The sequence below is a fragment of the Trematomus bernacchii genome, unplaced genomic scaffold (genome assembly GCF_902827165.1).
Source record: "Trematomus bernacchii unplaced genomic scaffold, fTreBer1.1, whole genome shotgun sequence".
In the NCBI taxonomy this organism is placed as follows: Eukaryota; Metazoa; Chordata; class Actinopteri; order Perciformes; family Nototheniidae; genus Trematomus; species Trematomus bernacchii.
In genome coordinates this window covers 4,871,746-4,885,118 of record NW_022988007.1, presented here as the reverse complement: position 1 = coordinate 4,885,118, position 13,373 = coordinate 4,871,746, and the positions used below count along the sequence as shown (strand labels likewise).

General features: G+C 42.4%; 1 protein-coding gene across 1 annotated transcript; it reads right to left on the bottom strand.

Annotated features, from left to right (window-relative positions):
- Positions 1–3,179: 3,179 nt before the first annotated feature.
- On the bottom strand, positions 3,180–4,166 carry LOC117472155 (putative nuclease HARBI1). The gene has a single exon (XM_034117288.1). The coding sequence runs from the start codon at positions 4,164–4,166 to the stop codon at positions 3,180–3,182; it is 987 nt and encodes a 328-aa protein (XP_033973179.1).
- Between the last annotated feature and the right edge of the window lie 9,207 nt (positions 4,167–13,373).

Here is a 13,373-nt window from a genome sequence, read left to right as displayed (position 1 = left end):
ATGTTATGATGTGCGCTTTCGTTTATAGCGTCGCAAATGTTTATCACTGAGTGTTGAGGAGGGCACCACTAGATTCAGTGTCTCCAGAACACCAAAAACGAGTGGTTGGCTGTGCATCTAGGATAAGTAATAAGGGAGTTAGAGTGAGTTTAAGTGCCGTTTTAGGTTACATTTTTTCGCTCGTGGCTAATTCAGAGGCTGAGTGCTAGCATTGTGTTTTTTTTTTGGAAAAAAAAATAAAAAAGATCAGTTAGCTGAGTTTCTTCCCGTTACATGGGTATAAAACATTCATAGTTTTATTAAATATTAAGATTCCTTAGATGTTGTTTCCTGCAAATGACGCGTTTATCCGCCCGGTACCGGGGGGGCCGTGCGTAACAGGTTAACGTGTCTGTTCAAACGAGACCGCTGGAAACGCTGGACACGCTGTAGTACATATGCCGGGACTGTAAGTGGCGCTGTAACTTCCGCCACAAAATACACCAAAAGCAGCGAGTATAAGATGCCCCCCGGATGTGTGAGGCACAAACAAAACAAACAAACAAGGTAGAAGATGGCTGTTATTCGCGCAAGAAAGGAGCTATTTTCGTGGACTGACGATGAGGTAGAACTTCTGCTACATGTCACACTAGAATACAAAACTACCAAAATACAGGATAATGTTGACTGGGAGTCCTGCAAGCCAAAATATAGCGAGATAGGGGACTTATTTCAGGCGCAATATCCGAGGACCCCGACAGAGAAAGATTTCCCTCACGAGAAGAACATTACACAGGGCCAGCTTACAGCGAAGCTAAAGCAAGTTCGTATTAAGTACAGGTGGACCTTGGGCGTCGGAGTGGCCAAGGACGTGTTGTGTACATGTTCTTCGAGCTATGTGAACAGATCTGGGGTGGCTCGCCTGCTAAGCACCCCCTTAGCTCCGGCGTCGAGACGGGGGACTTGCTCGACTTGGAAGACTCGTCGCCCGGACCAAGTTCATCCCAGAGTTTGGAGCGTTCCAACGATTCGCCAGAGTCGAGTGAATCCAACGGAAGTCTGCCAACTGCTGCAGTTGTAAGGCATCGCAGGGATCTGCTCCAGGTATGTTCATGATTTCAAGCTTAACGGGCTTGCTATATACTATGATGCAGCACCTTCCACACAAAAACTTAACCTGTAAAATTAGAAAGTATTGAGAGCTGTTGTATTTGTAAAATGTATTGAGAGCTATTTCACAACATGCCTTTGGTGTTGTTATCTGGTGGCTATGGTCCTATTGTGTAATAATTCAAACTTTCTCTGGTTTATTATAGGCACGGCTGAACGGCCACAGAAGTGACCGCATGAAGAGAAAACTTCCAGCTGAACATGCGGTGCAGGAAGAGCTCAAAGTAAAAAACAGGATGTTGGACCTAATGGAGCAAACATCCAGCCGCAGCACAGCCAGCATGGATCGGATGAATACCACCATGGACAACATTAACGGCACTATTCAGGATGGCCTTTCCCTGATCAGCCAATTAATGCATGCACCCCCCTACAGTAGCAACAGTGGATATGGACACTTCCAGGTGCCCTCATACCCATTCCTAGAAGGCCACACCCGGCTACACACCAAGAGCAAACCCCTCTCTACCACACACGCAAAGGATGAACCCTGACACCCCACAGCAACAATCTCCTCCTTTTTCATTCAGGCAGTCACTGTTTGAGGAGGACCTATAAAGCAGTGAGCTTCAGTTTTTTTTCCCCGCCCTTTATGTTCAAAGGAAGTCTGGAAACATTTTTACAAATGGAGAATCACATTTCTTTTTTAAATTATTTTGTAGCTAGCACAGGTGTTTTTTTTCCTTTTACTGTGTACACCTTGTAGCTCTTACAACAAATAATGTTATTAATAAAAACCTTTCAAAAAAATAACAGTCTTGTCTTTCATAATAACAAATCCACACAAAATACTCTTTTCTGAGACTTTTCTATTCATAGCTATTCTGGATTTCCATTCGTGTACTCCGCAAGCACTCTCCTCACTCTCTTTCCTTCTCCCTCATTACAGTCAGTGAGATATCTATTGGAGTGTGTGGGAGGCTGTAAGTCCTTTTCACCTTGTAAACATAATTTCTACTAAATACACCACATTTATAACCCCCCCCCCCCTAGTGTCAAATATCTGAACTGTGATATGTCACATTGGGCTTTAATGGTAAAGCCCAAACTATTGTTAGGCATATATTATAGGTCTCAGATATATAAAAAACATGTCTATGAAGTGTTTTACTCAAAATACCAAAAAGATCACCCATTATAGCCTCATTCCCCTCTATTTCAGCCTGTTGCTAAAGTGCTGATACTGATTGGTTTAATGTATGTTAAATTTCAACAATCAACTCTGGAATCAATATGATCAGTATTATGCATTTTACAAAGAAAGTTTGCATTATGATTTTTATGAATTGTATAAATTCAACTTTGATTCAACATTCACTTATATTAATTTAACTGTGAAAACCCTCAAATATTTGTTAAAAACTATTTAGAGAAGGGAAGGTAACACAATCTTAACAGGTTAATATAATACTTTTTTACTGCAGTGTATGTACTATGTTTCGCTAGTGACCATTTTTGATAGAGGAAGAACATGCCAATACAGTCTGAAAATACGATATCAAAATGTACGGTTCTTTTACTATATATGTGTAATTTAGATATGGTACAAAATATATATGGACAAAGTTTTGGGGAAAAAACATACACAATTTAAAAACATTTCCAACCTGACTTTGGTCCAATTCGGTAGAATGGCCCATATAACTTAATTAATGAGGATGATGACATTTGTTGCACATTATGTTCAAAGAAAGTCTGGAAGTGGTTGCAGCCAATTTTATTTTTAATTTCACACTTTGGACATTGGAGCATCACATATTTATTTGCTTAGTTTCACATATGTCACATGCATTAAAAAGTACTAAAAAAAGTTATGATATAATACAAAAAATCCTGTAACAGTCCTCAGATTTAGCAGCCAGGTACATATACATATACCTAGCCAGGTATATGAATATTGTACAGCAGAACTGCAGCAGCCTGTCGCTGAAGGAGCTGCACAGTGAGGACAGGGAATGTAACAAAGAATGTTTATCAGATCTTAATAAACACCTTTAAAAAAATTACAGTCTGTCTTTCATGTAGTTGACCTAAAGGTCAATGTACGCCGTAATCACTCTCCTCACTCTCTTTCCCTCCCCCTCATTACAGTCAGTGAGATAGCCATTGCACTGTGTGGGAGGCTGTAAGTCCTTTTCAGCTTGAATTGTTCCCAACACAGACTGATCATCCACAGCGTCCTTACTGGCCTCACACAAATTGTGGAGGAGAAAGGAGGAGTAAATTACATGGGGCAGGTCATCCATGTTTATGTCCATAGGCCTTCTAAGAGCAGCAAATCTGGCCTTGAGGCGACCAAAAGCACACTCAATGACCATACGTGCCCTACACAGAGATAGCCCAAAGTACTGTTCCTGAGCTGTGGAGCCACCGGATGCATATTCCTTCATCAGGTACGGCAGCAGCGGGTAGGCAGGATCACCAAGAAGATAAATTGGTATGGCCTCCTCTTCGTCCACAATCTGTTTTTTCAGAGCAGGGATCTTTCCAGTTTTCAAGTACATGTTTAGCTTGGAATTAGCAAAGACCCGTGCATCATGCACACTCCCAGGCCACTTTACCACGACATCCATGGATCGGTACTTGTAATCACAGACAGCCTGTACATTAAAGGAATATTTGCCTTTCCTGTTGATGTAGCTAGTGGAGTCGTTAGATGGCTGCTTGATTTCGATGTGGGTTCCGTCCACTGCTCCTAAACATTGTGGCATGCGATGTGCACAATGGAACCCCTCAACCAGATCCGCGGTCTCGGGCTCAGTAAAAGGCAGCTTGATGTATTTTGGACCCTGGTGGATGGTGATCGCTCTGCATGTCTCCCTAATAATGAGGGACAAAGCCGGGCGGGAAACTCCGAAGGCGTTAGCAGTCTTCCGTAGCCTTCCCTCGTCGCTCAGGTAATAAAGTACTGAAGCAACCCTTTTCAGTGGATCAATTGGCGCGCTCATGTTCGTTGTTTTCTTTTCGATATATGAGCGCAGTTCTTCGCTCAGGGCAACGACAGAGGCTTTGGACATGCGGAAGTTCTCCCTCCATTCATCGTCCACGACAACGCCATTGACAAAATTGTCCCATCAACTGCTAGTTCTGCCCGGTCTTACCCAAAACTTTCTCCTGGTCGCCCTTCTGGTTGTTCTCCGCGGTGGATTTAGCCACATGTAGTTTCTGTTGTTCTCCATGTCCACTTGTTGCTTGTGGTTTTCGTAGAAGCACCGTAGATGTAGCACTAACATATGTATCATGGTCAGTAGCGTCTGTAGCACAACAGCAACCCTGTGATCCGCCATTGTTGTTGTTGTTGTCGAAACGCATCAGCAATGAGGCGGGGGTGAGCAGGAGAGGTGGGGAGAGGCGGGGAGAGGTGGGGCTATCGTTATTTTTTCAGGAAATATTCGTATAGAGGTGATTACACGGACTCGGTTGACCCCCCAGAGCGTTTCGTTTGCAAATCTATCCACCTTGGGAACCGTTATCGTTTGTGGGGTCCGTTTCTATCGGCCTCGTGTAAATAATAGGGCTATACGCAAGAGAAACTATGCAGATACAAGCAGTTTTGTCCTCGTGTAAACGGCACCTAAGCGAGTTGTGAAAAGCGCTATATAAATAAAATGTATTATTATTATTAAGCTTTGTAGGAGTGTGTAAATGAAGTCTCCAGGACTTAGCAGAACTCTAAAGAAATTACCAGAAAACTACTTTGAATCATTTAAAACCTTTATTTTACAAAAATGATTTGGAACATTTAACAATATCTTAAAAAACAGTAAAATACACATAAAAACACAGAACATTGAACTACTCTTTGTGCATTTACAAAAATGACTTGGAACATTTAAAGCTCCCATGTCATGCTTTTCCGGTTATTACCCGTCCCCTTGTGTGTTATGAAGGTTTTTATGCATGTAAACGGTGTGCAGAGTCAAAACCCTCAAAGTACACCCTGTAGCGAGTAAAACTCTAACACAGAAAATACCTCCCCAAAACGCCTTGTTGGAGATACGTCACTGCCCATTTGAGTCTTCCATTTAGTTCCGGGTACCGCCTGATGTCATGCGGTACCCGGAACGAAATGGACCAATCCCGAAGAGCTATGGCCACACCAGCAGCGGCGTGTTCCTCCTCCAGAGGTACGAAGAACCGGCATTTCACAGACGAAAGCTTCCAAAACATTGCCCAGTTTGAGGCCGGATATGCACAGCTTGTTTGGACCGTTTGGAGCAGGGGAAGATCTGGGTATACAACCTGTAAGTTTGCATTGTTATTTGTGTATTTATCAAACAAGACTGTTTAAATGTGTAAACTGTGTTGGACTGCTAAGCCATTGACACAGTGCTAACTGTGCTAACTAAGTTGCTAGAGTTTCCATATATCAACTCTAATATCAGCAGATGGCCTTGCATACATGTATCTCATAGCAGGAGAATGTCTGCATTCACACACAAAATACCTATTGACAGTATACTCCGGGTGATTTGCCGGTCAGTCGCGAAACGTAATTACATTATAGCTGGCGTAGCGATCTAACACACGGAGCTAGAGCTAGTTTTGGTCAGAAAAACATTTTTGTGATGCTACGTTGCTAGCGTTTAAATATATCAACTACAATGTCAGCAGATGGCCTTACATGTTTGTCATGGCAGGAGAATGTCTGCAGTCACACACACGGAATACTCATACAGTATACTGTACTGTGATTTACCGTACATTGTGACCGTACATATACTGCATGTAGCTAACGAGGCTAGCTGTATGCTAGCGCAAAACAATGTATTCATGCAAGTTACATTGTATGACCGAACGTAGCAGAATACCCGTATACGATTGCAATTATAAACACGTTATTGCTAGCCTAATATGAACCACTAGCTTTTGTTCATAGTAGTTTTATTACACTGCATTATAGTTGCCTTTCCTCCAAGCTAACGTTCATATCGTGTTAGCTACCAAGGTAAACAAAGCTAGGTTAGCATATTAGCAGGCAAGCTGTTCATTACACAACTACTACTAACGAGTCTAAAACAACTAAGTTTCTCTAATATTTTGTGATTTGCATTTGATTTCGTCCAGCCAGATCCTGGCGGACAATCCATGACGGGGAAGGGATTCTACTACTACTGAGGGTGCTAAAAGGCACCGCACCGACTGTGCGCAGGCAAGATGCGAGGAGGAGGAATGGATGATATACCGTGTATATATGTATATTTATGTTCATTTTGTACATTTCTAAAAATAAAGTTTAATGGAAATACTTAGTAGGCCTATCCTTTCTTCCCTGAATTCATATATAGCAAACCATGATTTGATTTCTCATCAAACAGTAGTAGTTTATAACGGGTAAAAATAACTTACTCTTTGTTATGAGAGTAGCTCGTAGGCCACAACGGAAAGACAAGGAGACATACACGAGTTTACAAAACCACGGCACATTTATTGTGGTAAATGCAGAGACAGGTGGTTGAGAGGATCGCAGAGTTAGTCTTCCTGCAGCCGCTTTGGAGAGAGACTGTGTCCGGAGGTGTCCGTGATCGTGCTGATTAGCCTCTTCAGCTCCACCCCATCGTAAGACAAAGGCCCTGGGGCCGTCACACTCTTCTATAACAACAGTTAAAAATATATATGTATATAAAATATACCGCTGTACCGACGCCATGATAAGACTGATGTTACGCTGAGAGCAGCCGGGAAAAGCACTGACATGGGCGCAGCCTCTCTGGTGGTTGACTAATCAGAACGAGTGGCCGAGCTGACCAATCGGAGCACACTAGGCTCACAGGGAGGGGGGGGCAAGAGCTCCAACGAGTCGTTTAGTGGAGAAAGTGAATACTGCTGAATACACATGCTTGACAGAGATGCTGTATGCGAAACCAATGTGAGTTTGGAAAATTGCACAGTATAAATCTATTTTAGTATACCTCAACAATGTAATTATGATCAGTGGAAATGGCCATGACATGGGCCCTTTAACTATATCTTAAAAAACAGTAAAATACACATAAAAACACAGAACATTGAACTAGTCTTTGTGCATTCTCCTCGGTACACCCTTCCGACTTCCCCGGACTCTGATGCGTTGGGAGAGTTTGTGGGGACTCAGCTTAAGGGGGAACAACAACACCCTGCACCATTTCTGTTGGCACACAAAATAAAAAGCAATTTTTAATGAACTTGTCACGTTGGGATTCATACATTGTCATATTGTGCTATTTTAACAGTTTTTAATCTCAAAGAAAATCTAAATCTTTAATGCTATATTTTACTATATTTTTTTGAATTGTGACATTTTGACTACCTTAGCCCGGCTCCTGGTCACCCTTGGGGTGCTCTTCTTGTTGCTGGTCGCTGCGATCTCCGCTGTCTCCTCTCCCTCCTCTTTCTTGTCACCCTCCTCCTCCTCCTCCTGGCTCTCCTCATCTTCGTCCTCCGCTGTCTCCTCTCCCTCCTCCTCGCTCTCCTGTTGGATAATAAGACAAAACAGTTATCTATCTATACACTGAACTACAAATTAGTAACTATACATGACTCTTGTCTTTTAATTACGTCAGACTAAGGTGGGGGGCTCTCTTGCTTCTTCTTTTTCCCACTCTCCTCAACTTCCTTCTTCTTCCTCTTGTTGGTCCCGGTCACACTCTCCTCTCCCTCCTCTTCAAAGAGCAGACGACCTTTCCTCGCCTGCTCCATCGTCAGGTCCATGGTATAAAACTTGTCCGACGTAGCCGTGTCATGGCACATTAGGCGTGCCATGCTTTTCCGCTCCTGGGAGTCTTCCCCGTGTCTGTCTCTGGCCTGAAGCAGACAAAGGCATAAAAGACAAAAGAGCAGAATGCAAAGTTTAGGTGAGGTAAAAGTGAGCACAGTAGATCAGTTACAGTATTACATTAGTGTAATTGGTTGCAACGGCGCTCCTCAAACTGGTGAAGGTAGCTATCCCCCTTAACTGCATTTCCAACCAGGCGCGCTTGAGGTATTTGGTCAAGTTCTTGTCCTGGCTGAAGGTAGTGTTAAAAAACACGTACTTGGACATTTTTCTTCCTTTTGCCAACTTGGTTTTAAGACGGATGATGTCCATGAGCCAGCCGTATTCCTCGTCCGTGAGCAGCATCTTGGCTGTCCCAAAGCTCTCGTTTGTCTTATGGTCCTCCACCTATTCCGAATCAGAATCACAATTAAAGGTAGGGTAGGTAAGTTTGAGAAACCGGCTCGAGATACACTTTTTGTTATATTCCATGGAATGCTCTTAACATCCCGATAGCAATGAATATCTTAAGTGCTTTGACAAAAAATCCATAAAAAAATTTCATCTGTGGAAGCCGTAGTACTGTAAAAGGTACGACCAATCATTTTAGCCGGCCCGGCTAAAATAACTGGATGGCCTACCTGCCTGTCAGCCTTCCATCTGTGCACAAACTTATCTCGTGCCCTCATTGGTCATGTGCGCGTTCGTGTGTGTTGGAGGAGGGGCTCTATAAGGAAGTGGCAGATTTTCTCCGGTTGTGTATTTTCAAATTCTAGCGATCTCGAGCCGGTTTCTCAAACTTACCTACCCTACCTTTAAGTTTACACATACAAGGAATGTGCCTTGAATACACTTTGAAAAAAATAGGAGAAATCAAGTGTTTACTTTGATCAGGTAGTCATCCTTCTCGGGCCCGTGCACTGCCTGGCAGACCTGCACGTTGGTCATGTTCTGGAACACTCCAAGGCGGTGACCGTAGAGTGAGGCCAGGTAGGCAGTGACGTACCCGAAAAGGTTACCCTGCTCCATAGTAGTGTGCTGCTTTTCCAGTCGAGCTGCAATGACAAGGGAAATAAAATAAGTATTCTTTCATCCATTTAATTGCTACATCACCCTGTTAATTATAACATATGTATTATAACGTACAGAAGAGTTTCGGGATGGCCACCAGTGCCAATCGGCGGCACTCGTGGAGCTCCTTCATGGAGTGCAGTGTGGCATCCTTTTTCCCTTTGACCCTCATCTGGTGCAGGACCACAGGGTGCGTCCAGGCCTTGATTGAGGCCTTCAGCTCCCTGACGACCCTCATCATATGCCTCTGGCTGAGGCGCGAGGAAGGAGGTGGGGTCTTTTGGATAAAAACGACAAACTGTCGAACATTTTTAAGATAGTGCAGGGTCGTTGGTAGAGCCATGTTATTTCCCCTCAGAGACTTCACCCATCTACAAAACAAAGACATAAGCACAAAGATAATCATTAACCCTCCTGTTATATTCTTTTTGTATGCAACAGCAATAATATTGTACTGTGTAGTTTGTACCTTTTATTACCATCAATTAAATCAATATTTAGTGAGTGTGTGTGTGTGTGTGTGTGTGTGTGTGTGTGCACGCGCGCGCGTGCGTGTGTAGAGACACTGTGATGGATCGTTGGAGCTATGTGCAGCTCAAGGCATATATGCTCGAACGGGAGCTGCCTGGACGCTGCAATCATGTTGCGCGCACTATCCGTGCTGAGTGTGCTGACTTTTCGTACAATGTCCCACTGTCTGGCTACCTGCATAAAGTCAAGTGCTCGGCGCAGTTGTCGGCGAAATGTCGCTCCTCTGTTTTCATTGAAACAGCTCCTTATATCCGTTAGTGCAGCTAGCTAGCACCAGATGCTAACAACAACAACAACAACAACAACAACAACAACACGTAAGGTGTGCCTCGCCTCGCGCCACACATACACACACCCTCCCGGTCCTCCCGATGGCCAGTCCGGGCCTGCCGGTGAGCGTGGAAGTGTGGTCTGCCACAAGCGGGCGGCAGGAGCGGGGCTGTCAACATCAGCTTGTAGATGGTATTTTAAACTCGATGCGCTCTGAAACTACTGGGCGGCCAAGGACAAAAAATACACATGCGTTAATCTTGTTAAAATAATTAGTGGCGTTCATTTTATTTTGCGTTAACGTGTTATTAACCTAATAAAAGTAAATGTAACAACTACTACACTACAACAAAATAGGAAGATTAAATGTGGACTCTGGATAAGATCTCTAGCATCTTAAGCAATATTGGTAAATTATTTAATATCAGATTATCAGATTGATATATGCTGTCTCACTGAAACTTGGTTGAGACATGAAGAATATGTCAGCATTAATGAGGCCACTCCACCCAGCCATATCAATACTCATATTGCTCGATGCACAGGCCGAGGAGGTGGAGTTGCAGCCATCTTTGACTCAAGTTTACTTATCAATTAAATTATACCTCCTTTGAAAGCCTTGTTTTTAGTCTTACGCATCCAACCTGGAAAACTTTGCAGCCAATCGTATTTGTTACAGTGTACCGTGCACCAGGTCCTTATTCAGAATTCTTATCAGAATTCTCTAAGTTTTTATCAACTTTGGTACTTAAAACAGTAAAAAGTAATTATCGTAGGTGACTTCAATATTTATGTTGACGACGATAAAAATAGCCTTACTGTTGCATTTAACTCTATATTATATTATATTGGTTTCCGTCAGAGTGTAAATAAACCAACCCACTGTTATAATCACACTCTCTACCTTGTTCTGACTTACGGTATTGAAATTGAGCAACTATTAGTCGAACCGCATAATCCTGCTTTATCTGACCATTTCTTAGTAACTTTTGAAGTACTTTTACTAGACTACAAACCATTAGTCAAAAGCTCCTGCAGCAGAAACCTGTCTGTTAGTGCTAGGTGGCTGCCTGTTGCTGCAGCTCCCTGTGTTTTTATGCTGCTGCAACAAAAACAATTTCCCAAATTGGGATCAATAAAGTACCATCTCATCTTATCTTATCTTATCTTATAGCCAAATTTAAGGAAGAGATTCCACCAATACTTAACTCGATAGCATGTGTGTATGTAAGGGAAGAAACGTATACAACATGTACACCACCCCAAATTGATCATATTGTTGATCGTGCTACAGATGTGCTGCGAATAAAATTAGACTGTTGCTCCTTTGAAAAGAAGAAAATAAAACAACCATGGCATAAGAAAGCACTGCGTAAAGCGAGAGCAGCTTACTACTCTTCATTAATAGATGAGAATAAGTATAATGCAATATTTATTTTCAGCACTGTAGCCAGGCTGACAGATAGCTTTCTATTCCCATAGCACTCAGTAGTAATGATTGTATATGCTTTTTTAACCTGTTAAGCTCTGAGCCTGTTTTTCAGGTCTCAGGCTCGAAAATGACATTCCCAGAACAAATGACCATATCTTCCCTTCTAAAAGGGTTAAATTAATAATCTTTTCTCTCAAAGTAATGATAAACCTGTGAGTTGGATGTGGAAAAGTCAGAATCAATATAGATGTTTTTTATTTTAAAGAAAATTCAGATTTTACATAGTAAAAAACTGTAAATTATAGCGTCCAAAAATTCTTTTTTACTTATAGTGAAAACTACCCTTGGATGATGGGTTAGTAGACTAAAAGCTTTAGGAATCCAAAGTACAACATATAATAAGTACCCTGTGTCAAGATTGATGCAAAACAAGTGACATTTGACCTTTTTAGAGAGGTTTAGCCAAAACCACTCCAACTCTGAGGTGATTTGGGTGAAAATGTTTTTTTTTCCATATCTCTGGCCCCCCTTGGTCGATTTTGATGGTTGATACCTCTTTCTGACCGTTAGAGCCAATAGAATCGAAGGGGGAGTCCCCCACACACACACGTTGTTAAAACAAACGGTGGGGGCTTCGCGCATGCAGGTTTGCACCAGAGTGAAGCGATCTCTCGCTCTGACATCTGGAAACGAAAAAGCAGTTTTATTGCTTATGGATTATCAGAAATAATTTTAAAGAGGACACAGACACATTGGATTAACCTATGGATTAACTGCAGCATCGTTTTTTATCGTTTTAATGCCATTAAAGACCAGTTTTGACCAAGGTAAGCCATGTTCGCGTTTGTAGCTACCTAGCGCCACATGTTTTGATGTACGTTTTCGTTTATAGCGTCGCAAATGTTTATCACTGAGTGTTGAGGTGGGCACCCCCAGATTCTGTGTCTCCAGGCGATGCTAATCGATAGGTTGGCTGTGCATCTAGGATAAGTAATAAGGGAGTTATGAGTGAGTTTAGGTGCAGTGATAGGTTAGCATTTTTCGCTCGTGGCTAATTCAGAGGCAGAGTGTTAGCAGTGTGGGTTTTTTTTTTGGGAAAAAGAATTAAAAAGATCAGTTAGCTGAGTTTCTTCCCGTGACATGGATATAAAACATTCATAGTTTATTAAATATTAAGATTCCTTAGATGTTGTTTCCTGCAAATGACACGTTTATCCGCCCGGTACCGGGGGGGGCGGTGCGTAACAGATACAATTGTTACTCTTAGAAACAAAATTAATGACCTCTTGCCTTTTACCACTATAGTGTTATCAACAGCTCCCGGAAACTTAAGTTCTAATATTACACTAGATAAGAGGCTTCTCAATACTCTAATTTCCCCTCCTCGACTCCTTGACTCCTCGGTCCTCCGGTAGTGACCCGGAAATGGATTTCAGTGCGCCATGTTGAAGGACATCTCATTTCTCTAAATGCACATCAAGGACTGAGCATCGAGCATCGAGGAGGCTCTCTGGAGGAGCTCTAACCAAGGATACACTGATGGGTCCTCCACGGATGCATTTCCGGGAACGGTGGAGGCGTTACGCACGGACGGACTTATCTCAGCCAATGACAGCTCTGCATGCATCCCCTGGATATTATTTTACTTTATTTATTTATTATTTACTGCTTTCATTGCGACGCGATGTTTACAGTGAGAACAGCTGTGAGGTCCGTGCAGAAAGCAGAGCAGTGTGTAAAATATATATCACTCAGTATAACAGGCCTACATTACTCTCTGTATTTGTATGCTGTAGTTTAGTAGATATCTACAAACAAAGAGTCGATATTTTTCTAAGACCATTTAGTGCTTCACATAATAAAATACACAACGGCTGGAGCCTGATTATGCTTTAGCAGCTGTAGGTGTGTGTTGTACAGTGCGTAGATGCGGCGGACAGACGGGTCTCAGTTGGTGTGGTGTCCTATGCTTACTTTTAATACTTGTAAATACAACTTTTGGCCCGTAATTTCAATTCCCTATTTCAGCGAGAGAGAGGGGGGGATTTCATATCATTTCAAACCTTTATTTAACCAGATTGGTCCCATTGAGATCATAGATCTCTTTTTCAAGGGAGACCTGCAATACCTGGGATATATCCAGTCTCTGATTGTGTTACGTTATTATGAGAGTGCTCTCATACTTTA

What these genes read in the sequence shown, in the direction of transcription:
- LOC117472155 (XM_034117288.1), bottom strand. Translation starts at nt 4,166, where the DNA reads ATGTCCAAAGCCTCTGTCGTTGCCCTGAGCGAAGAACTGCGCTCATAT.